At 38.3% G+C, this 22434-nt stretch overlaps 1 protein-coding gene across 1 annotated transcript; it reads right to left on the bottom strand.

Moving 5' to 3' along the window:
* Positions 1-1030: 1030 nt before the first annotated feature.
* On the bottom strand, positions 1031-2086 carry LOC131774859 (tetratricopeptide repeat protein 28-like). The gene is made up of 2 exons (XM_066158598.1): positions 1621-2086; positions 1031-1271 (listed from the first exon to the last, which is right to left on the bottom strand). Exons 1-2 carry the CDS (start codon positions 1971-1973, stop codon positions 1205-1207), a joined length of 420 nt encoding a protein of 139 aa, XP_066014695.1. The 5' UTR covers positions 1974-2086; the 3' UTR covers positions 1031-1204.
* Positions 2087-22434: the final 20348 nt, after the last annotated feature.

Raw genomic sequence — 22434 nt, forward strand, 5'->3', positions numbered from 1 at the left:
AAGTGATCAGTTAAAACTTGAAGTATTGACGAGCCTGCATGACATTCCTGCCATCCGGAAGCGATTTTAAACTTCTGTCTTCATAGATTAGTTTTGATCAGGATATATTTTGAAAGAGGAGTGGTTGACAAGGATCTTTTAAGATGCTACATCAAATTTATTCCTCAAATATTGAAGATTTTGTTAACTAAACCTTACAAAAGGCTTTGAAAAAAAAATTAAACCAGATTCTAGTGGTTCGTTTTATATCTAAACTACTGTTTTAACTTTACTGATTTCGCTTAACTTTAAAGCCTTACTTACGTCAACATTTTTCTGTGCTTATTATATTAGAAATATAATTTTTGCGTTGTTCAGTTGAAGGTTTCTTTATTCTTCTCTTTCTTACATACAACTTATTACCTCCGGACTAATTCAGATCTAACAAGGAAAGTGTGGGTCTCCGCTTATAAAAGGGACGCTTACTGAGCTGCCAATCTCTAACCTTCGTCATCCTTTTACACTTAACTAGCGAATCACGTTAAGCTACGAAGAGCGGAGTTCGCATACTAAGTAGATACCTTCGAGATGTTTACGCTTTACAAAATCATTTTCATCCTTAAATTTCTTAGTCTTACAGTCAAGGTTGGTCATAACTAAAACAAGATTGATAATATAAAAATTGTAATGAACTTACTAACAGAATTAGAATCATACTTGAAAAAATATATTAAGAGGAAATACTCCTCGAAGACTGTTACACAACAGCACAATAAACAGAAAATTCGGACAAGAAAGGGCGTACCCGAGGTACTGCCCCTAAAAGAGCTACGTGCTATTCGTATAAATTACCTGATTAAAATTCAGTGCGGAGGATGAAAAGTACTACTTGTTTACACCTTAAGTCACCCCTATGAAAAAGAGATGTCGAGCGTGCTAAATTATACCTGTAAGATAAGACCGCCAAAAGGAATAAGAAATGATCAATTGGGTTATTATAATTTTTACTGAGTGGCTTATGCTAAAATACTATTTCCATTCATTTCCAACGTTTAAATAAGTAAAAAAAAAAACACTGGATAGATACAAATTTTGTCTTTTAACAATATTGAAAAAGAAAGCACAAAAAATTGAACTAGATCTAATTTGGGATAGCTCCTTTTTTAATTTCAATGAAATACTGGATAAAGTATGTTCTCTACTTTGCTCTATTCAATTTATGCATCTAAAAGTCTTTTGGCTCTGTTTCCTTCGAGTGATTCTCATTATTTACACTGTCGGGGTCTCTTTCTCTGTAAAAAAAAGTGAAAAAAAAAACAGCAATTCATTATAAACTCGATTAATATTTTGGATATGAAGCAAATACAATTATACCAAGCTTAATATCTAAAAATATAAATGGCTAGCACTTGTATGTGATTGGCAGAGAGGCCCTTTCGAGATTCTATATTTAAACCAGAGAGCGTCGATAGTAACTCTCCGAAAAGAAAAGAAAAAAAATATATGTATATGGATATATACCGAACTACCCTTGATGGTAACAAAGGACCCCCGCCGACAGTCACCGACCAGTGAATCACAGCTACCTTCACATCTACTTAGACTTTAATTTGTGAAATATCTTTTCGGACTGAGTCTTACCTCTGCTTGTCAAACCCGAGTCTCACATCATCTCCAATCAGCGTAAACGAAGCCCACTCAGACACACTGGTAGACTTTCTATTTCTCATCCACTTCATGGCCTGATGGAGGGATTCACTGGCACTTTCTCCCTCTACAAGGTGTTCGTAGAACCGACTCATCAGCTGCTCTGTTGCTGAGTCTGAAATGGCCCACAGCGCAACCAACACCGAGCGAGCACCGGATCCTAAGAACGCACGGGCAATTCCTATGACTCCCTCGGCTCTAATGTCACCTCTTCCACTGTGACAGCAGCTAAGTACTACCAGTTTAGCTCTGACTTTCACTCGTGATACATCAGCCATCGTCAACATGTAATCTTCATGTGGTAAGATAGCGTTTCGCCTGTTGGAAGTACTAGGGATGGGGGAGAGGGCAATTTCTCCCCTTTCGGCGTCACCATGGGCAGCAAAATGAATCAGGCTCACTGAACTTATCGCTCAAGCACCGCCTGCTTCGTTGCTTCTTCTCCTACCAGAGGCAGAACACCCACCAGTCGTCCGACCATCTCCGCTTCCTTTCTCGCACCTGGCAATGGCGGCAGCCAATTAACCTTAGGGTCGCCTATTATCAAGGCACCAGTGTTGCTGTGATAGTCCTCTGGGCTATCTTGAATAATCTTGAGTGTTGTCAAAGAAGGAATGACACGGATCCTATGAGTCTCCGAGAGGTATTCGGCTCCCTCCTTTTCACTCAGTGCAGCAAAGGGAACTTTGTAGAAACTGCGGTCAGGAACGATGATGACTTCAGGCTCCTCAAGCAAATCATAAACGGGAGCAATAAACATTTTGTAACACAAAAATAGACTTGAAATCACTTTCTCGTCCTCCTCTACGAGTAGCAATCTTGCTGAGCTCTTCTTTGCGGGGGAGAGAAGTTGCAATTTAACCATATTTAACGACCGATCTTCACAATCTTTAGTGGGCAAAATACCAAGACTCCGGAAATTATCATCCACAAATTTATCCAAAGGCAAATCTTTGGGCAACCCAGCCTGGACTAGATTCTCTTCTACTGATATTCTTCTATGGTGAAGGACTCCACTTGTCTTTAAGATCCACAAACGCAGATCATTGTGAAAATAAGAAATGTACAGACAAGTACAGTTATTTTTCTTTCTAAAAATGTTCTCAACGCCAAACCAAGATTTCGGATTAGCAGAGATGTGCGTTTCAACCGAGTACCTCTCTACCATTAAGTCTGATAGGCCTCTAGCTCGACACAACTCCTCAAAATAAAGAGCATCCCGAGCATTTCCAGTGTCAAAAAGCAAATTGCAAAGCAGCTTATAGGGAAATATTCCTGAGTGCTCCAGAAGTGATGTTTTGAAGTGATCATTGGCGCCCAAGAAATATCTCAGCTCCTCATACTTTTCAATGCACAGACGAAGACACGAAATGGTATCTTTGTTTTTATTTTGCAATAAATACAAAATGGCGTATTTTTTAAGGATTTCGAACTCTTTTCTTCTATCTCCAATATCTCTGGATATGGATAAAGCTTTCTCCAAGTATACTTCCGAGGCTTCATAATCTCCAACTTCTCTAGACAAACTTCCAAGGTTTGCAAGATCTGCCGCTTTCCCTTCCTCATTACCAATGTCAGTTCTGATGACAAGTGCTTTTTGGAGACACTCTTTAGCCTTGTCGTATTGCCCGAGCGACCAAAACACACAACCTAGGCCTCCATAACATGATGCTTCCCCTTGTATGTCGCCAATTTCGGTTTTGATGACAAGCGCTTTTTGGAGACACTCTTTAGCCTTGTCGTATTGCTCGAGCGACAGAAACAAACCACCAAGGTTTGCGTAGACTGATGACTCTCCTCTTCTGTTGCCAATTTCAGTTGTGATGACAAGCGCTTTTTGAAGATATTCTTTAGCCTTGTCGTATTGCCCGATAACTTTAAACAAGTTACCAAGGCTTCCGAAGTTACTTGCCTCTCCTTGTCTGTCACCGATTTCAGTTCTGATAACAAGCGCCTTTTGGAGACACTCTTGAGCCATGTCGTATTGCCCGAGCAACTCAAAGATAGTACCTAGGTTTCCGTAGTCAGTTGCCTCTCCTTGTCTGTCGCCAATATTAGTTCTGATGACAAGCGCCTTTTGAAGATACTCTTTAGCCTTGTGGTATTGCCCGAGCCACAGAAACACAGTACCTAGGTTTCCATAACATGATGCTTCCCCTTGTATGTCGCCAATTTCAGTTTTGATGACAAGCGCTCTTTGGAGATACTCTTGAGCCTTGTAGTATTGCCCGAGCGACTCAAACATATTTCCTAGGCTTCCGTAGTTAGTTGCCTCTCCTTTTCTATTGCCAATTTCGGTGTTGATGACAAGCGCCTTTTGGAGATACTCTTTAGCCTTGTCGTATTGCCCGAGCAACTCAAAGATAGTACCTAGGTTTTCGTAGTCAGTTGCCTCTCCTTCTCTGTCGCCAATTTCATTCCTGATGACAAGCGCCTTTTGGAGATACACTTGAGCCTTGTCGTATTGCCCAAGCGACAGAAACACAGTGCCTAGGTTTCCATAACATGATGCTTCCCCTTTTCTGTCGCCAATTTCAGTTTTGATGACAAGCGCTCTTTGGAGATACTCTTGAGCCTTGTCGTATTGCCCGAGCCACTGAGTCATATATCCTAGCTCTTCGTAGTTAGCTGCCTCTCCTTTTCTGTCGCCAATTTCAGTTGTGATGACAAGCGCTTTTTGAAGACACTCTTTAGCCTTGTCGTATTGCCCGAGCGACTGAAAAATAGTACCAAGGTTTCCGTAGACAGTTTCCTGTCCTTTCCTGTCGCCAATTTCGGTTCTGATGACAAGCGCCTTTTGGAGATACTCTTGAGCCTTGTGGTATTGCCCGAGCGAGTGAAACATAGTACCTAGGTTTCCGTTGTCAATTGCTTCTCCTTCTTTGTCGCCAATTTCGGTTCTGATGACAAGCGCCTTTTGGAGATATTCTTTAGCCTTGGCGTATTGCCCGAGCGACAGAAACATATATCCTAGGTTTCCATAACAATACGCTTTCCCTTTTCTGTCGCCAAGTTTAGTTGTGATAACAAGCGCCTTTTGGAGATACTCTTGAGCCTTGTCGTATTGCCCGAGCGACAGAAACACAGTACCTAGGTTTCTGTAGTCAGTTGCCTCTCCTTGTCTGTCGCCAATTTCAGTTCTGATGACAAGCGCCTTTTGGAGATACTCTTGAGCCTTGTCGTATTGCCCGAGCGACTGAAACACAATACCTAGGTTTCCATAACATGATGCTTCCCCTCTTTTGTCGCCAATTTCAGTTTTGATGACAAGCGCTCTTTGCAGATACTCTTCAGCCTCGTCGTATTGCTTAAGCAATCGAAACAAATTACCAAGGTTTCCGAAGACAGTTGACTCTCCTTGTCTGTCGCCAATTTCAGTTCTGATAACAAGCGCCTTTTGGAGATACTCTTGAGCCTTGTCGTATTGCCCGAGCGACAGAAACACAGTACCTAGGTTTCCATAACATGATGCTTCCCCTTTTATGTCGCCAATTTCAGTTTTGATGACAAGCGCCTTTTGGAGATATTCTTGAGCCTTGTCGTATTCCCCGAGCGACTGAAGCAGCGCTCCAAGGTTTCCGTAACAGGATGCTTCTTCGCTTTTGTCGCCAATTTCGGTAGCTATGGAAAGGGCCCTCTCAACATGCTCCTTCGCCTTTAGGTTTTCGCCAAGTGTTTGAAGCATAATTCCAGACTCTCTGTATAAGACAGACAGCATCTTGCTGAAAAGAACTGTAAAGATGTCGCTGTAACATTGTGGCAGTACTGAATCAAATTGGTCTTTGCTGTTTTGATCGGTGCTATTTAGTAAAATCAAACATTCACTGCATATCTCAATGGCTTTCTGAATACGATCTGAGTTGAGCAGGAACACGGAAACAAGTAAGGCGATGGTCATGAAAGCTATCATGGCTTCTGTTACTCGGTTTCCATTGCCATCCTCTCCTGTTATCAGGGAAACATTATTTTTAGTAACGCAATACTAAATGATTCGATAATCTGGATTCATAATGAGTTACCACAAACAGGAACACACATGTAAAGTTACAAAAGCGAGCTTGGTCGATTTCACCTGCAAACTTTTTGTAACGAGCTGAAAGTGTTAGAATTCACTATAGAGGCTTTATAAATTATAATAATAAAAGAAGGGACGTAAGATAAGTACAACTAGAACACATCAACGGATCACATTCGGTGAAACTTGTAAACTTAATTTGACCTGCACAGATTTTTTGAAACGGACTGTGTGGCTGTCACGCTATGAAAGTCATCTCTTATTCCAATGATTTTTGATCCAGCTGTTTCGTTTGTTCTTCATACAGAGTAAAAATATTGACGCATGCTTGAGTTTGATTAATGGTCGGAGGGTCGCCCCATCAATTAAGTTGTTTTGAAAGGTTGAAGGTTTCTTAGAAAAAACAAGAAGGATTGATAAACCTTTTTCTACAACGTTCTGGGAGCATTTGAAAATGTTGTTCTAGCAGTTTATCATCAGGTAATGAGCTTACTTATCTGAAGTATATGGCTGAAAACGAATCTATTCGTGACTGACGAGGATGATTGCCAGGATTTGAGGTAACAACGGTTTGACAAAATCGGTTTGTCACCTTTCATTTTACTCCAGTTCTGATTTTTGTACAACATGACATGACTGTAAAGTCATAGGACAACGATAAACAAAACAGCAATAATCTTAACTTTTGCTATGAGAACTTTCCCCATGCATAGTTTCTGTAAACAACATTAATCAACGGGGTAAGTTTCCAAAGAAACTTTGGTGGGATATACAATATAACTTGCCTTTACCAACAGAGTTGACAATGTAAATTGGCCATTGCAATGAGTTTCTGAAGCTGACGTTTCGAGTGTTAGCCCTTCATCAAAGCATTTGATAATCTTGGGGAATGAATATTGTTGTATTACCTGTTTTCCACAAAGGAACTAGGAAAGAGTGGTCAGCAGTATCAATATAATGCTTTGTTTTTCATCTGCATTTCTACTTCGTTACAGGTATATGTTTGTAGTTACGTCGAGTTGTCCTCCGCGAAGGTTGATCAATTTTTTTTAAAAGATCACAAACAGAGGCGAGATTTCTCTTCGGAATATTGCTCATAAGATAACATTCTTTCAAAGCCTCGCACGTTTCATTTGTCTGAAACGTTTGTTGTTAAGAACATTAGATGTAAACATCGCCAAATTATGCAATATCTGATTTTTAACTTTTTTCGCGAATTGCCCCCATAAAAAGTAGAGGCAGACCCGCAGAGATTTTTACATATTAAAAAACTAGAATATTATAACCAGCTAGGTGAGTAGTTTCAGTTCCAGAATCGGTGTACTTCTGGAGAAATTCAGATAAACGTTTTCCCTGTTTTACCCGATTACAAAAATAAACGAAACAGTACCGAGATAAATAATCTATTGGTGTGTTTACATTTACTCCCAGGGAAAAATAAAAGGAATTAAAATGAAGACGAATGATGTCACTACGTATGATTGAAGTGCCAATTTGTAATGCTGAATTTAGCTTGAGATAGAGAAATAAACATTTCATTCTCTTTTGGCGACGTTTTTGTATGAAAATGAGGCCCCAGGCCTCGAACAAGCAGCCGTTGTTCCCATGGCAACGAGAGCGCAGCAACCTTTAAAAAGGGCATTTTTGTGCATCCCCCCTGATTGCCTAACTGCATGCAAAATTTGAAGGGGGGTTGAAAGTTTTCATTTCCCAAGATGTTTGATTCTTACAGAGACTTGTTCTTAAGCGTTTCAATTCTTAGGCTAACAAGAGACATAACCTTTAACCACAACTGTCTGGAAGATTTCCTGACATTCCGCTATATGGCATGGAACACTTGAAAATATTGTTGTAGCAAGCTATTACCAAGGAACGAGCTTACTTATCAGATGAATGTCACTGAAAACGAATCTATCCTTAGCTGATGAGAACGATGAACAAGCTGTGGGGCCACAGAGGTTTGAAGAACTCCGGCTTTGTGACGAATTTATTTCATCCGGTGGCGATTTTTGCACAACATAACATGACTTAATAGTCACAGGACAGGACAGGACTTAAAAAAAATAATAAATAATGTATGCATTTACGATAGAGAAGTTACTTATTCCATATGTGACCGTAAAGTTAAAGCTAAAGTTAAGATAAAGTTACTCTAAAAAAAACAGTACACTGATAATATTATTGACCGATAAAATTATTGACCTCGCAGCTGAAACTTTTGAAAGTGAAACGACAATTTTTCCTACATTCCTAAATTTCCCTCAGTAATGAGGCCAACTTATACCATGATTTTTAAGTGTGTTGTTTTACGAAAGAGATCAACAGCTTTCAATACATCTTGACTAATGTAAGAACCACACGATACGATTCTGCACGTTTTTGATCTTTTAGAATATTTTTATAATATTTTTTTAGAACATTTTTAGCAGTAATCTAATTCACAAAAGTGTATCTGATAACGTGACTGAAGCAAAGAGATTTTATCATATAAACTACGTTGTTATACAAGGATTTCCAGCTCTGAGAAAAGCAGTAACAACACACGTGAAAAAATACGATATTTTTTCACAAGTGTTTGATATCGCCAATCAGTTGACACGTCTTTCGCGTTTGGCGCCACTCGGTCAGGTTGATGAATGAACAGCAAAGCCTTCATCATTCTCAATCCGAGGTCGTTTGTCGAATTTTTTCGGATTATGGCTGCTAAAACATTGGAAAATTCCTATCGCTTACAGATAGTGGCGTTCAGACTTTCCTAGAAGGGGAAGAAAACCAAAATACGATAAGAAAAACTGAAAGTTACGTATTCAGTGGCTTTGGAAATGGCATTTCTTGTGGCTGAGAACGAAAATAGACAACTCGAAGATTTGCTACAGGCCGATTTTGGCCGTGTACATTCTGTCAGTAAGGACTAATTAAAAAACTGAGAATTTTTTGCATTGAAAACTATGCCCATTGTTTGTTTAGGTAGTGATTCAACGCATGTTTTCATCTTGAGTGCGCCAAAGTACTTTACGATTTTTATTTGGGGATTGTCGATCCTTTTATTTTCATTGATGAATTAACGTGAATGAAAGTGAACCTCGCAGTAATGTGCACTACTTAGGCAGTAGTGAAAATAAGGCCTGAAAAAAATTTCAGGCCTGTATTGGATTTAATCATGACTTAGTCAGAAATAGAAAAGAAAAGCTGATCAAATTCAAAGACAATGCCCTTTGTTTAGTATCTCAAATATCCATAAAAGAATATCTTGAAACAATAGCTTTAGAGCCAAACAATGGCTTATTAATTCACGAGGGAAATTCAAACTCGCTGCCATTACAATAGCGAAATTCACGAGGTAAATTCGAACATAGCCGATTACTGCACGAGCGAGAAAGTTGAAAATTAAGCGAAAGAGCGTTTATGTCAAGTCTTACCCTGGGGAGGAGTAGGGAGTTACTTTTTGTTCAAGGTCACTTGCTGCTCAGGGAGGGTCGGTCAAGACACAGAATGACGCAACTGAGAGACTGACAAAGAGTGATGAAACCAAATGAAATTTGTGTGAATGGTAAGAATGAAACTTGTTTGAATTAAACTCATTCCGTGAAACTGGCAAAATCGCATCACCATCGCAAACAAAAAAATCGCTCGTTTAGCCGCGGCTTTAGAACAAGGTCTTGATTTGCGTTTGTTGCGCACTGATATTGTCGAAGTTTTTCATCCTCTGGAAAAAAGAACAAACAAAAAACAAAAACCGAGATGAATTTTAATCCTTTAAGAGATGAATGACTGAACGCCGCTGAAGGTTTTATGTACCGCGAAGACGGCATCTGATTTTCCAGACGGCAAGATTTGTAACACAAGATAAGAAGTCTAATGTCTTTTCACTCTTTTGATCTCAAACGACATTTTCCACCGACGATCTTTATTACATTACGGCTTATTCTGGAATACATATCGGAACATATGGATACTCGTTACTCGCATTCTTCATTGCGCTGTTGCAATCGTCTTCCTGCACCCAAGTATCGACCTTGCTTCAGAAACCCTTCCATCTCACCCGATACTCTTTATGTCCGTCAATGGAACGCACAGCCAGAATTTTTGCGACTTCGTAGTACTTCGACATTTTTTTCGCAAAACGAGGTCTAACTTTGACAAAGCTCACTTAAAGATCACTGAAAATAGCTGTCTTTATGGCCACGCACTGAAAGAACATAAAATTATCATACGGCAACAATAGTAGCGTTAGTTATGCGATGTTCTATTGTCGTCAAAAAGGAACGCAGAGTAGTTTAAAACTTTCACCTCTTTGTTAAATGCCGCGCACGCCACCAGAGTTTTCACTGGAACTGACTAAAGAAGAACGACAACCCGCAAATATTACTGATTTTTTTAGTCCAGCGATTTAACTCGGCGTTATTCTTAATTCCTGAGAAGTATTTTCCCAAACGCCAATTCTTTCTTCTATTTTGTTTTACGTTACGACTAAAACTAGATAGTTTTAAAACTATCACCTCTTTGTTAAAAGCCGCGCGCGCCGCCAGTGTTCTCACTGCAAGACTAAATTGGAACATTAATTAACCTTTAAATATCATTTTTAAATCCAACCACTTAAGTTGAGCGTTTTTTAATTCCTAAGTGGTATTTTCCCAAACACAAAATTTCCTTCTCTTTTCTTTACGTTACGAGAGTGAAAGCGTGATAGTATTAAGACTAGCGCTTCTTTGATAAGAGCTGCGCTATCAACCAATGCTTTCATTGTTTTAAGACTAAATTAGAACGACCACATTGATCCTTTTTTTCAATCCAACGGCTTAATCGAGCGATTTTTCCAGTTCAAAGTGCGAGTTTTCATAGACGAAGCTTTTTCTTTTCTTTCTTTTCTACGAGTTAGGCAAGTTAGTTTTAAAATTCACAACTCTTGACCAAGTGAAACCATCGATAATAGCTTCATCGTTTTGCGGCGTTGTGCTGCGCGCTATTATCAACTGATCCAAAGAACAGAATAAAGAATTCAGCATTTCCAGGTATTTTGTTTGGGGTTAATAACAATAGTGAATAAGCCTTATTGCATACTTCTAAAATGGCTATTCGGTATGTAATTCGAAGAAAGAAAAACCCTCAAGACATGTTACACTACGGAATATTTACGCTTATGTTCACATTGAAAACCTTGAAAAGTTGTTCAAAAAAGATTCAGTTTTGTTTAGTTTGCTTTTTTTCCTCTCGTCCTCTTGCCGAGTATAGTTCGTGAATGTTTTTAACAACAAAGCATCCTTATCGTGTTAATAAATTTATAATCAACTGGTTCGCTGATAAAAAAAATATATTCTGAGAGACCAAGCATAGTGAAGGGCATTTTCTCCATTGGGTACCCCTGTGTGAACAGCACCCTCATGAGCGACTTTCCCAACCCTTCTCCACTAGTGCCGCTAATTTGACACGCCAACAATCTTGTGACGATTTGAAATTCATCTTCGCCGAGTCTCAGCACAATTTCCTCAGCGCAACAAACAACAAAAGGCTTTTGTTTGAACTTGTGAAGTCGAATTTAACCCACAACAACGGCCCATTTCTTGATACAGTAATGGATTAAAACACAAACTTTCTGAACATCGTGAGGGCATGCCAAGATGATTTAAACCATTCAATACGATTCTGTTCGTTTATCATTTCTTTACATAAACGAAATCTTTTTTATTGGCATTTCAGTCTTGATTTAAATAGCACTTGAAAAGTTTGTCTGATGACGTGACGGAACTAATAAAAATCGTAATTCCCCTTGTATCTTATTTATGGTGACATTTAACCAAGACTTACTTAGAAATAGAAAGAAATGCACGAAAGAAATCTTCAGAGTTTAAATTTGGATTTATAGTACAGCGTAATAGCTCAATGGAGCCAATTTAAAGGCGAGCGTACATTTAGGGTTACTTATAACTAAAAAGTAAGTGTATTTATCCACAACATAACTGATCTTATTATTAATCATAACCATCACAATTTCCGCAAATGTGATTGGTGCATTACGTGCGTTATTTTCCACCAAGCATTCTTTACAGTTATAATCGGACAGTGTATTGTACAGATAGCTGTAATCGGACAGTGTAATCGTACAGATAGCTGTAATCGGACACCTGTAATCGTACAGATAGCTGTAATCGGACAGTGTAATCGTACAGATAGCTGTAATCGGACAGTGTAATCGTACAGATAGCTGTAATCGGACAGTGTAATCGTACAGATAGCTGTAATCGGACACCTGTAATCGTACAGCCGGAAGAAGCATCATATTAAGTCCGCTGATGGCCAGCATTTAACTGTGATTGTTTTGTTGTACAGATGAGAAAGCAAACATTCAGAACATCATAGATATCAAAACCATTCTCTACGGCTGTTTCTTTTAATTTTAATACCTTAAAATTGTTTTTTGTAAACCTTAAGCTGACATTTTGATATAAATCTAATTCACAAAAGTTTGCCTAATGGCCGGCATTTTAACTTTAATTTTGAACTAATGTTCTTAAAGCGCAGCTAAGCGAAGTATAGAAACAGGTTTCTACGTAGACTTCAATATGTAAATGTGCCACCAGCTTACTCACTCACTGACTCATACAGATGTAGACACTATTGGGAATAAGTAACTTTGATCTATTTTTTATGATCCAAACAGAACCTTTGGATTTACTCATCACGTAAGCAAACTCAAAAACTTTTTCCCTCCTCAGTCACCTGTTTCTCCAAAGGCAACTTGTTGATATTTTCAGCGATTGCGGAGTGCTTTTATTGCGTAGCTTGACAATTAGACAACGATAACATTACTGGAAAACGAAAGCCCCTCAGAAATCAGTATTCTACTTTCGAAAAAGAAACACAAAACAAATGTTAATTCAGCCGCAGGCAAATCAATTAGTTTTAATTGAGCCGGTTTTCAAAGAAGCAGGTAAGGAATATAGTCATCAGTATAATATCTAGTTTCCCTTTTCTTAGTTTTTTGGTTTTTTTGTGTGGTGATTGATGGTGACCATATATTGAATACTGACTCAAAGTAGCATTTAATGAGTTTTAAGCGTTGACATTGTGCAATATGGCAGCATTCGAAAAGATTGCTTTAGCAGTTTATTACCGGGCTATCAAACCAATGTTGCTGGAAACGAGCCTTTTCATTGCTGATGAGGAAGATTGGTAAGATGTGAAGCCACTGAGGCTTAACGAAGTCGCTTTGAAACAAATTCATTCACTTCGCTTGCGATTTTTGCATAACATTAGAGGACTTGATAGGCACAGGAAAAATGTCAACAAAACAGGATTAATTTTGGGAGAGTCTCAATGTGGTCATCTTCCTTCGTGAGCACGTGGTGTCATAGACTGACCTCTTTTCTTATGCGAGACCTTGGTACTTCACAAAAAGCAAACAAGGTCACGTGAATTATTGGTGAAAATTATGGACACTGGAAAACCACGAACTGTAACACTGCGAATATCCTCTGACTTCAGTAAAGGAAAGTACGCATTATCAATAATGATGTCTTAAAGTAGGATTGATTTTAGTTTTTGATCACATGATTGTAGAGGCCATCAGTTTCTCAAATTAATTAAACAGTGGTTAACCATAAAGGTTTGAAGAGAGCAATTTAGCGGTGGAAATATAAAGCATCCGTTCAACGGAAAAGGACGTTTTTACTATGTATTAACTTACAGTGAATTTAAGAAATTTTCAGTTTCTCAAAGAAAATTAAAACTTCTCTCTTCGTGAGCGCACAGCGTCATGAATTATCTTCTAATGTGAGACTGGCGCTTTAACAGACAAAGAAACAGATTACGGCCTTAGAAAAATATGTACCGTAGACCCGCCGCGAGTAACCAAAGATTTGAAGGGTATCTCGATCATGAAACGCTTGTGTACAAGTAGAAAGCGGAAATTTCGCATCTATCGCGATCTCTAGATCGTTCGTTGAGCTCTCCTGAAACAAAGTCGAGTTAATAGCTAATGCAGATCATAGCCACTGGAAAACCACGTAATGAAGCACCACGGATTTCCTTCAGCGAGGGACAGTCCACAACATAAATAGGGGTCTGATTTTAGTTTTATGATCATCAATTTCTCAAATTGGACGACACTCAATAACCTTAGTGAATGAGGATAAATTATACAGTATGAAGCCACAGAGATTTGAAAAAGTCGCCGTAGAACGAATTTATCGGACCGTGGTGGCGATTCAATCGCCCCATCAACCGCTTTACGAAGGGCTAACGCTCGAAATGAGACATAACTACATTTTGCAAACACAAGGATCGAAAAAGCCGTCACCAGGCTTTGCCATTAGTGCCTTACCTCGGCTACAGTTACTAAATAGCTAAAGCTGATAAAAACCGAGTGACAAGAAAAGATTTTCAATTGCACTTACCAAGATGTTGACAATGTGGCTGATGCTTTCAAAATAAAACAACAAAAACAACGAATTACAGTCGGGACGTTTCTCAACCTTCCGAACCTCCGCTGTCACAGTGTTCTGGGTATCCAGATCACTTGTGTTTTAGGTAATTCCCTTCCCCCCTCTTAGCTAATCCAAATAAAAACGAAAAGTTTCAATTGCATAATTTTTTGTGTGTGTTCGTATGCTCGTCTATGGCGTCCTATTTAGGTTGAAATTTTGAACAGTTAGTGATCATATGATAGAATGCTTATTGATGTGAGTTTGGTTTGGCTCTCGTTCATGAAGCAAGGACTTCGCTGCGCTCGGTCCGTAGTTCATGACCCCGAGCCAAGTATTTGTTCCCGTCCGGCCCTTCCACTCAATCAATAAGTACTCAGTATTTCGGTTTTGTATAACACAAAATTTTTATCACTGATGATGTAATTGAACATAAAAAATGAAAAGTGTTGTTCTTTTTTATTCTTTTTTAAATAGGGAACGTCAGGGTTATGTGTTGACCTCTTTGAAAGATTTTATTTTCATCACAAGGTCGATCACAATACAACTTAAGTTTCTTTCTTTAAACGGTAAGCTATATGTGCGTGATAATCGACTCCTTGTCTTCGTGAACTTTTCATTTTCTAATGGGTGTGATTTGCATGATCGAAGCCAAAAATACTAAAAAAAACTAAGTGACTATATTCGGTTTGGCACGTCACATTTTACCAGGGATGAAAAATGAATCATTTTACCCTGTTTAATGTGAAACGTTAGGCCTAAGTGTTCATCCCTTATGGAACGCATCACGAGATCGATCAGATCGATAAAGCTTCTGTCTTTAAAGGGTGTGCTATCTGTGCGTGAAAACTGGCCCGTTGTACTCATGAACTTTTCATTTTCTTGCTAGTGTGATTTGCATGATCGAAGACAAATATAGTAACTGTTCTAACGCATGCGAAAACGGACGGAATGGATCGGGGATTTGCTCGAGAATAACTACATCACTTGTCTTACCTTTGAATACAGTGACTGAAATATTGTAACAAGCAAATGACATCTGGGAGAGGAGGTAGCTTGACTTTCAGTAATAAACAATAGTCAAGAGAAGAGAGGTGGGGAAAATGGACTGCACTACAGTTACGTTGTAGGATCCGCGCATCCAGAAGGCACTTTCCTAAAAAAACTCGCAACGGCATTTCCCGCTGCTTTTACCTTTTCCTTTCCTCTTTTTCTCAGAAAATTACAAGAAAATTGCCATTAGAGGGCACTAACACCGAGTCATCATTTGAATGAAAAAAATTCATGATGGCTAATTTTCCTCCTTGTCTTCGAAAAATAACAAATATAAAATAATAAAAATAACAAAATGCCTCCCGTTTAATTTAGAATTGATGTCAACATTACCTGATTTCTCGAAATTCGCGGAAACTTCGTTTTCTAAGGTTACACGGTCATAGCCAAACAAGTCGCATTTGAGAATTATGGGCTCAGCATAGTAGAAGAAGGGTCTCAATGGGGTGATGGCTTTTACGGCTAACCATCAAAATTTTGGCTATTTAGTACAAATAATGGTTAATATCATTGTAAATGATGTTAACCATTATGTGAATAACAAATGTAAATTCAGCCACTGGCAAATCAATCATTTTTCATAACGAGTAACATAACAGCATTCATTTTAGGAAGAACAATTTCGCGTAAGCTAACAGTGTTATGATAGAAAAGACTCAGAACTTTTATCATGAAAATACCGTACATGTTCTTTCAAGGGATCATTAATAATTTTTACATGTATCCAAGACACGATATATATATATATATATATATATATATATGTTATTTGCCGGCTGGGAGGTCCGTATGGTGAAATATATATATATATATGTACTCGATTTAGCGCCCATCTCAAAAAAGTACCCATCCTGTAGGAAGGAAAACTTTATAAGCGCTTAGCCTCGAATAAGCTCCTGTAGATGAGAAGTATTGATTATCATTCCTTTACAGGTTTACTATTTCTAAATGGTAACATCGTCTATGGTGCATCTTTTATCGAAAATGGCAAAAATTCAATGAGCGCCCAGCCATGAATAAACACCCATTGTCAAGGTCCAACACTTTAAAGCGCCCTGATGAAATCATCGAATTAATGTAGTAATCGAAATTTAAAAAATTCAACCACGAGCTTCCTACATACCGAATTGTCCAATACCTTGGGACGAGCTTACTTAGTTAAACTTCTGCCTAAAATTGTACGTTGTGAGGTTCCTAAAAAGATTTAGATGCTTAGATGGGTCATTTTTACAACAGTAATTAATTTAATTAGAAAACAAACATATAGGCTGTAATTCTTCGAAAAATTCACTAACTAGCTTAAAGGCCCATTTCCAACCTTGATGCAACGAGGTCGTTTGTTTTTGTTTTGAACCACCGCTTTTGTTTAAATAGCGCCTCTGATTGGTCAGTTATTTTAACCATGTCACGTCTCAAAATACCTTCGGTGTTTTCTCCGATGAATTTGAAGAGCTTATCAAAATAATTCTGTTTAAAACAGTTCTATACGTTTTACTCCGGTATGGAATCAGATGAACCATTGATTTAGTAGATTCCGAGGCAGTAAACGCCTATGGATTGGTTGTTGCTAAAGACGAACGCGAAAATCCTTTCGAAGAGGGTTAAAATGTTGATCCACCAATGGTCAGTTGAAGTTTCCTGTCCGTGGAGAGGAATTTGCGCTCGAAAGAGTGGTCGAGGTTGTTGTCCATGCAAAGCAGCAAATAAGAATTGTAATGCAAACTGTCAGTGTCGCTGACGTTCCTGCAATGAAGTGACTAAACTTAAAGTAATTAAACGTTCGGCAGTCCGATATTTTTCCATATTTCTCTTCGAAATCCAAAGAGCATTTATACGAAAATGTGTTACCTTTATTTACAATCCTCAAGCGCTTCCAGGCAGCCTAAAAATTTCGAACTTGATGTTTCTCGCTAACCCTGTATACAGAGTGCGAAGCCATCCAAGCGCTTGACTCTTAAAAACTTTTCAATGACACGGCTGGACACGGTCCTCAAATAACTCCATGTTTCTCTTTGAAATATACCAATTTTTCGTTGGAAAATATTCTACCTTCATTTACAAGCCTCAAGCGCTTCTAGAAAGTGAAAAAAATGCCAACGTTATCTGTTTCGCTGACCTTGTACACAGTCCGGCAGTCTTATATTTTTCCATATTTCTCTTTGAAAAGTACCAATTTCAATTGGAAATATTTTATCTTCATTTAGAATCCTCAAGCGCTTCTAGAAAGTGAACAAATTTGAACGTTGTCCTTTTCGCCGACTCTGTTCACTGAGTACGAAGAGATCCAAGCGTGACACTTAAAAAAAATTTTTTTCGGATTCTTCCAGACAAAACTCAAAATACTGTAAAGAAACTGTGAAATGACGAACGGCGAATGTATTTACCGTAAAACAGTTGACTATGTGTCCAGGATGGCTCTTGAGAAAGACGATTTTAGAAGGTTTTCGGTGATCTGGGAATTTCGCGTTACAGGAAAGTAGGTCGCGGCGCGCGTTGCATCAAGGTTGGAAATGGGCCTTTAAAATTGAACAATTTTCAATTGATAAGTTTGATTTTGTTATCGTGGTCCACAGCGGGAAGGCTTTCTTTATCTAAGACATGGCGTGCAAAATTAAAAATTTTAACTTTAAATTTGAAAATCACATTTCTGATTACTTATCCAGTAGTTTTTTTAAAACTCATTGGCAATCAGATGTGATCGATAATACCCATGCATTTCTTATTATCCAACAAGCATTAATTATTTTTAATTAAACCTTTAGCGCAAGGTCCCGTTTCGAAAAAAGGCCAAGCTAAAAGGACAGAAATGTTCAGAAACTGGGGTTAGGATCTGCTAAAGAAATAAAGTTTCCTTTGTTTTGTTTTCGCTGAGCGTTGATAAACTTCCACAACATGAAAGGAACCAAAACGGTCCTAACTCATGAAGGTTTATTTGAAGTTAAATGGATTCTAAGTTACAGCTGGATGTCACAATAAACTTTTACAACAGACTGAAACATCCTACCTATGAATGTCCCGCCATAGATTGTGAAGCTGTTTCGCTTCTCAGAGAGACCCAGAGCCATTTCGGCAAGCTATGAGTTTAAGATCTAGAAGTTACACAACTAATAAGAAGTCAATTGGGTAGCTTTTTTTTTGGGAGAAGGGAGGATTTACAAAAGAGAAGATATAATTATTGTACCTATTTAGACATTCCCATTAAGTATCCTGCGTTTTCTCCTTTTCCTCTACGACATCTAGTGACGTCACGAGATAACCAATGATGACGTCATAGTTTGGCCCATGTGGTAGTGGACGGGGCGTGATATACTCTCAGAGGAGAAAACTTTTACTACCGAAAAGTATGGGGCAATGCCTACCCCCCCAAAAAAGAAGTGTTTGTCTTCTGAAGGTGTACTAAAGTTCCCTTTCCCCCCTCCCTTTTTTGGTGCTTATGTATCGCGAAGGAAAATGTTGGAGAATCAGAGCTCCCATTTTTTGAAGAAAAGTGAAAACAATGATGTCTTTGGGAAACAATTTAACTATTCTCCATTTCTGAAGGAAATTACTTTTAACAATCCTCTTACTTTCTAGACTTAACAGAAAATGTTTGAGTTATAATTATTATTTTTTGGATTTAAAAAATAACTGTGTTTTAAAGAAAGCGACAAAACTTTTGAGTCTGTAAAACATGTACAAAGAATTGAAAATTGAATTATTTAGTAAGTAGAACAATGCTAATTAAGATGAATAGTGACAACATGAAAAGAGGTAAAGCATGAAAGTGTGAGAATTAAAAAGATAGTTTTAGATTTACATGTTATAAAATAATTCAAATAATACGCGCGCTCTTATTGGCCATATAACCATTTTATATGAGCGCATGTAAACACGGTTTTCGTTCCTCTTTCATTAGTTATTTTATAAAAGAAATGTAAAATGGTTTCCGTGTTTACATAGCCTGATGTAAACGCACGGGAGGTTGGGAGAACACTAGATAAGCGTAGAAAGCTGGAAGCTGGAAACCACTCCGCTTCGCGTTGTGGTTTCCTACGCTTATTTCGTGTTCTCCCAACCTTCCGCGTGTTTACATCAGGCTATGTAAACACGGAAACCATTTTACATTTCTTCAGTGTAACTGCTGATTCAAAGATTGTTGTTCTCTTTGATTATGAATAGCCTTTTTTATCTCAAGCTGAAAGCTGGTGGAGGCGTGATCTAAAACATGGAAGTTATCTGTAGAACACAAAGCGTGACAATGTGGAGAATCTTTCAGATGCCTGAAAATGTGAGAGGCCCTGTCACTGACTTAGTGCTCTCTAACACGTGTGGAAAAATGCCGGCAGAGGTTTCACCGACGTAACAGGCATTACAGCCAGCGCATACAAACTTATAAACTACACGTGAACGGAGCCCGTCAGGGACAGGGTCTTTCACACCAAACAAGTTACCGATTTTGAAGGTAGAGAAAACCAGTTTCATATCCAAGTCATTGCAATAGCGCTTAATAAAATGGCAGATCTTTTTTTTTGAGTGAAAGCAGAGAAGTGGCCTATGTAGGGTAGCTTAAAGTAGAACGTAGGTGAAGTGGTAGGAAGGGAATCCCGGGGATGATGATTGTTTTGAGTCCCAGTAATGAAACGGTTTATAATCTTCTCGATTAATTAAATGAGCAGGGAAAAGATTCTTTTTTAGAATATCAGTAAGATTTTTAATGTCCTCGTGAAACCCTAAGCAGGTGTTATTAATCTTGTAAGCCCTATCAACGAGTGTCTTAATGAGACCCACTTTGTAAGAGTACGAGGTGAAGCTGAAATAATTAGTTAGTAACCCAGTGAAAGTTTTCTTGCGGTAAATCCTAGTTAGAGAGGAACTGGGGTCATGGTTGTCAATCAGGACATCAAAAAAGGGTAATTTGTAATATAATTAACCTGTTTTTCCATAGTGAACTTGATGTTAGGGTGCCTAGAGTTGATATAGTCGAAAAATATAGTGGCATCTCGATCTCAGTTAAATAAGCAAAAAGTATCATCAACATACCAGCGATAAAATAAGATTGTAGAGGCATGAAAATTTTCCAACCAAAGTTTTTCATGATGTCCCATAAATGGTGTCAGCACTGCTAAGTCTTTGGAAAATCCTATGAAGTCTATAAAAAACAAGATAGAAATGTAGCCAGAGGGCATTCCTATCAAATTTGCTCATAAAGGATTTTCTGATTGTAAATACATAACTGAACGCTAGTAAATTTCGGGCGAAAGAATAAAATTAAGGGTATCTAATCCGCTATTTTTCTCAGAAGTATAACTCGAGCCCAGTTATTTTGTTGGATCACAGATTGGTGCTGGGTCTTTTGCAATTCAAGACTCAGTTATATAAAAATATTTGGTTTTTAACAGAAAGAAGAGGAATATGAAAAAGTAATCCAAGAAACTTAAACCTGGTCAAAGGTACACTCAAGACAAGGGTTTCATTTTTAGGGGAAAGTACGTAACATAAGTACAGACACATATTGAAATTCCCAATCATAAAAGGATGACATTAAATGGCATAAAACGTGAAATGCAAGGGCATGAGGTGAAAAGCACACTAGTATTCAAGTCAATCTCGCTTTTCTTGATAAACTATACCACAATTATTAGGACATATTGAGCTACAAAATATGAAAGTAGGCGTGAAAACAAATTTTGGGTGACTTGCCGCTGTTTGTCTGACGCATGCTGACATTAGCTCTTAAGCGGATATTAATTTCGAATAAAACAGTCGACAGAAAGTAATAATTTTCGACAGCTAAACTCTGAGAAAGTCTTTTGACTTTTAGGTACTATCTTTTTGAACGCGTCTGTCGAAAGTGGAAATCTTTTGAAACATTCTGAGGCCCAGTCAATTTGACGAAGTGACTGAAATTTCATAAATTGAATAACTCTTTTCCTAAAACTAGGAAATAACTTAGTAAAACGCTGACTAAATATTGAATAATAAATATCTTACTAGATCTTTTGGTGTGCATTGTGGATTCATATTTTTACCTAACCTATATGCCTTCAGAACAGGACAAAACTCGTGGAACTACTCAACGAGGCTAACATTCCTAATTGTTTGGCGATCCACCTAAAGTGATGATAAAGTTTATATTTTTCCTCTTAAACATTTACAGTTCCCAGCTAAGGCGCGATTATTTCGGCCAGTGCCAGGGATGGGGAACACTGGAAGAGACTTTCGTGAGTTTGCGCAGGAACCCAGTTCTCTTTGTGTTTGCTATCATTTGTTTTTTGTAGCCTGGTTGATATCAGGAAATCAGGTTTCTCACTGAAACCGCTATATCATTAACGCGGGCGCAGCTTTGGAAATAAGCTGAACTCCGATTAGGGAAAGGTCAGTATTGCTTTACCGCTTACTGGTTGTTATTGGAGGAGGACGAGTTTTCATCATTTATTTCATAACACATATCACAAGAATTAATCTCAGCATCCATCTAAGTTGATTCCCAACAGTAACGAAACGAAAGTAAGTATTTCTGCAAAAGGCAACATATATTCCCTAAAGTTCCTGTTTCTTAGAAGGCGGACTTTTGAGGTTTGCGGTTTTGGTGATTTTTTTCGATCGCTATTTCGGTTTTTAGACTAAAAAAAATCTGTTTTCAGGCTTAGCCAGATTTCGATGTCAGCATTCATCTGCGGTTTTTCCTTTGTTTGGCATTTGATTTTCGGTTTTCAGAAGAAAAACCCGCGGTTTTCCGGATTTGACATCCTATTCGGTTTTCCCATTTGTCGGACCGGATGAGAATTAGGATGAAGCGCGCAATGAACACAATGATTCTGATGCAAGCGAGAAAGATTTTGATGGAAGCAGCGGCGAGGAAAACGAAGGCGTCGATTGCAATACGGAGGGCACAACTCAAAAGACGAAATAGGGACGTCCACTTATTTTCTCTTTAGAGCGAGATCGCGGTTTGGAAGGGCGGTAAGGACCAAAAATCGGCTTCTGTTTTGTGCGGGACATTTCGTGGTCTTTATCCCATCACTAAACATCCAATTGCTAGTTTCCGTTGACGTTGCAGAAATAACTGCGTCTGCTAGTTTCATTGTACTTCGTTTAATGATATAAGTAAAATTTAATGATATTAGTTTCATCTTTGCCTTTGCACCCTTGGACTGTAGACATTTTACAGTCAATCCAGGCGGTGTGGAACTAACTTATCTTTGGTACTTATTGTTTCCTTACACGGAGCTGGTTAGCTCAAGTGACCAAAACAAACCGTCTGATATCAAGCCAAGCTTT

Source organism: Pocillopora verrucosa, chromosome 11 (assembly GCF_036669915.1).
Source record: "Pocillopora verrucosa isolate sample1 chromosome 11, ASM3666991v2, whole genome shotgun sequence".
In the NCBI taxonomy this organism is placed as follows: Eukaryota; Metazoa; Cnidaria; class Anthozoa; order Scleractinia; family Pocilloporidae; genus Pocillopora; species Pocillopora verrucosa.

Coding starts and splice junctions, on each gene's coding strand:
- LOC131774859 (XM_066158598.1), bottom strand. CDS start 1,973: ATGTTGACGATGGCTGATGTATCACGAGTGAAAGTCAGAGCTAAACTG. Junction 1,272..1,620: donor CTCGGGTTTGACAAGCAGAG/GTAAGACTCAGT, acceptor TTTTTTTTACAG/AGAAAGAGACCCCGACAGTG.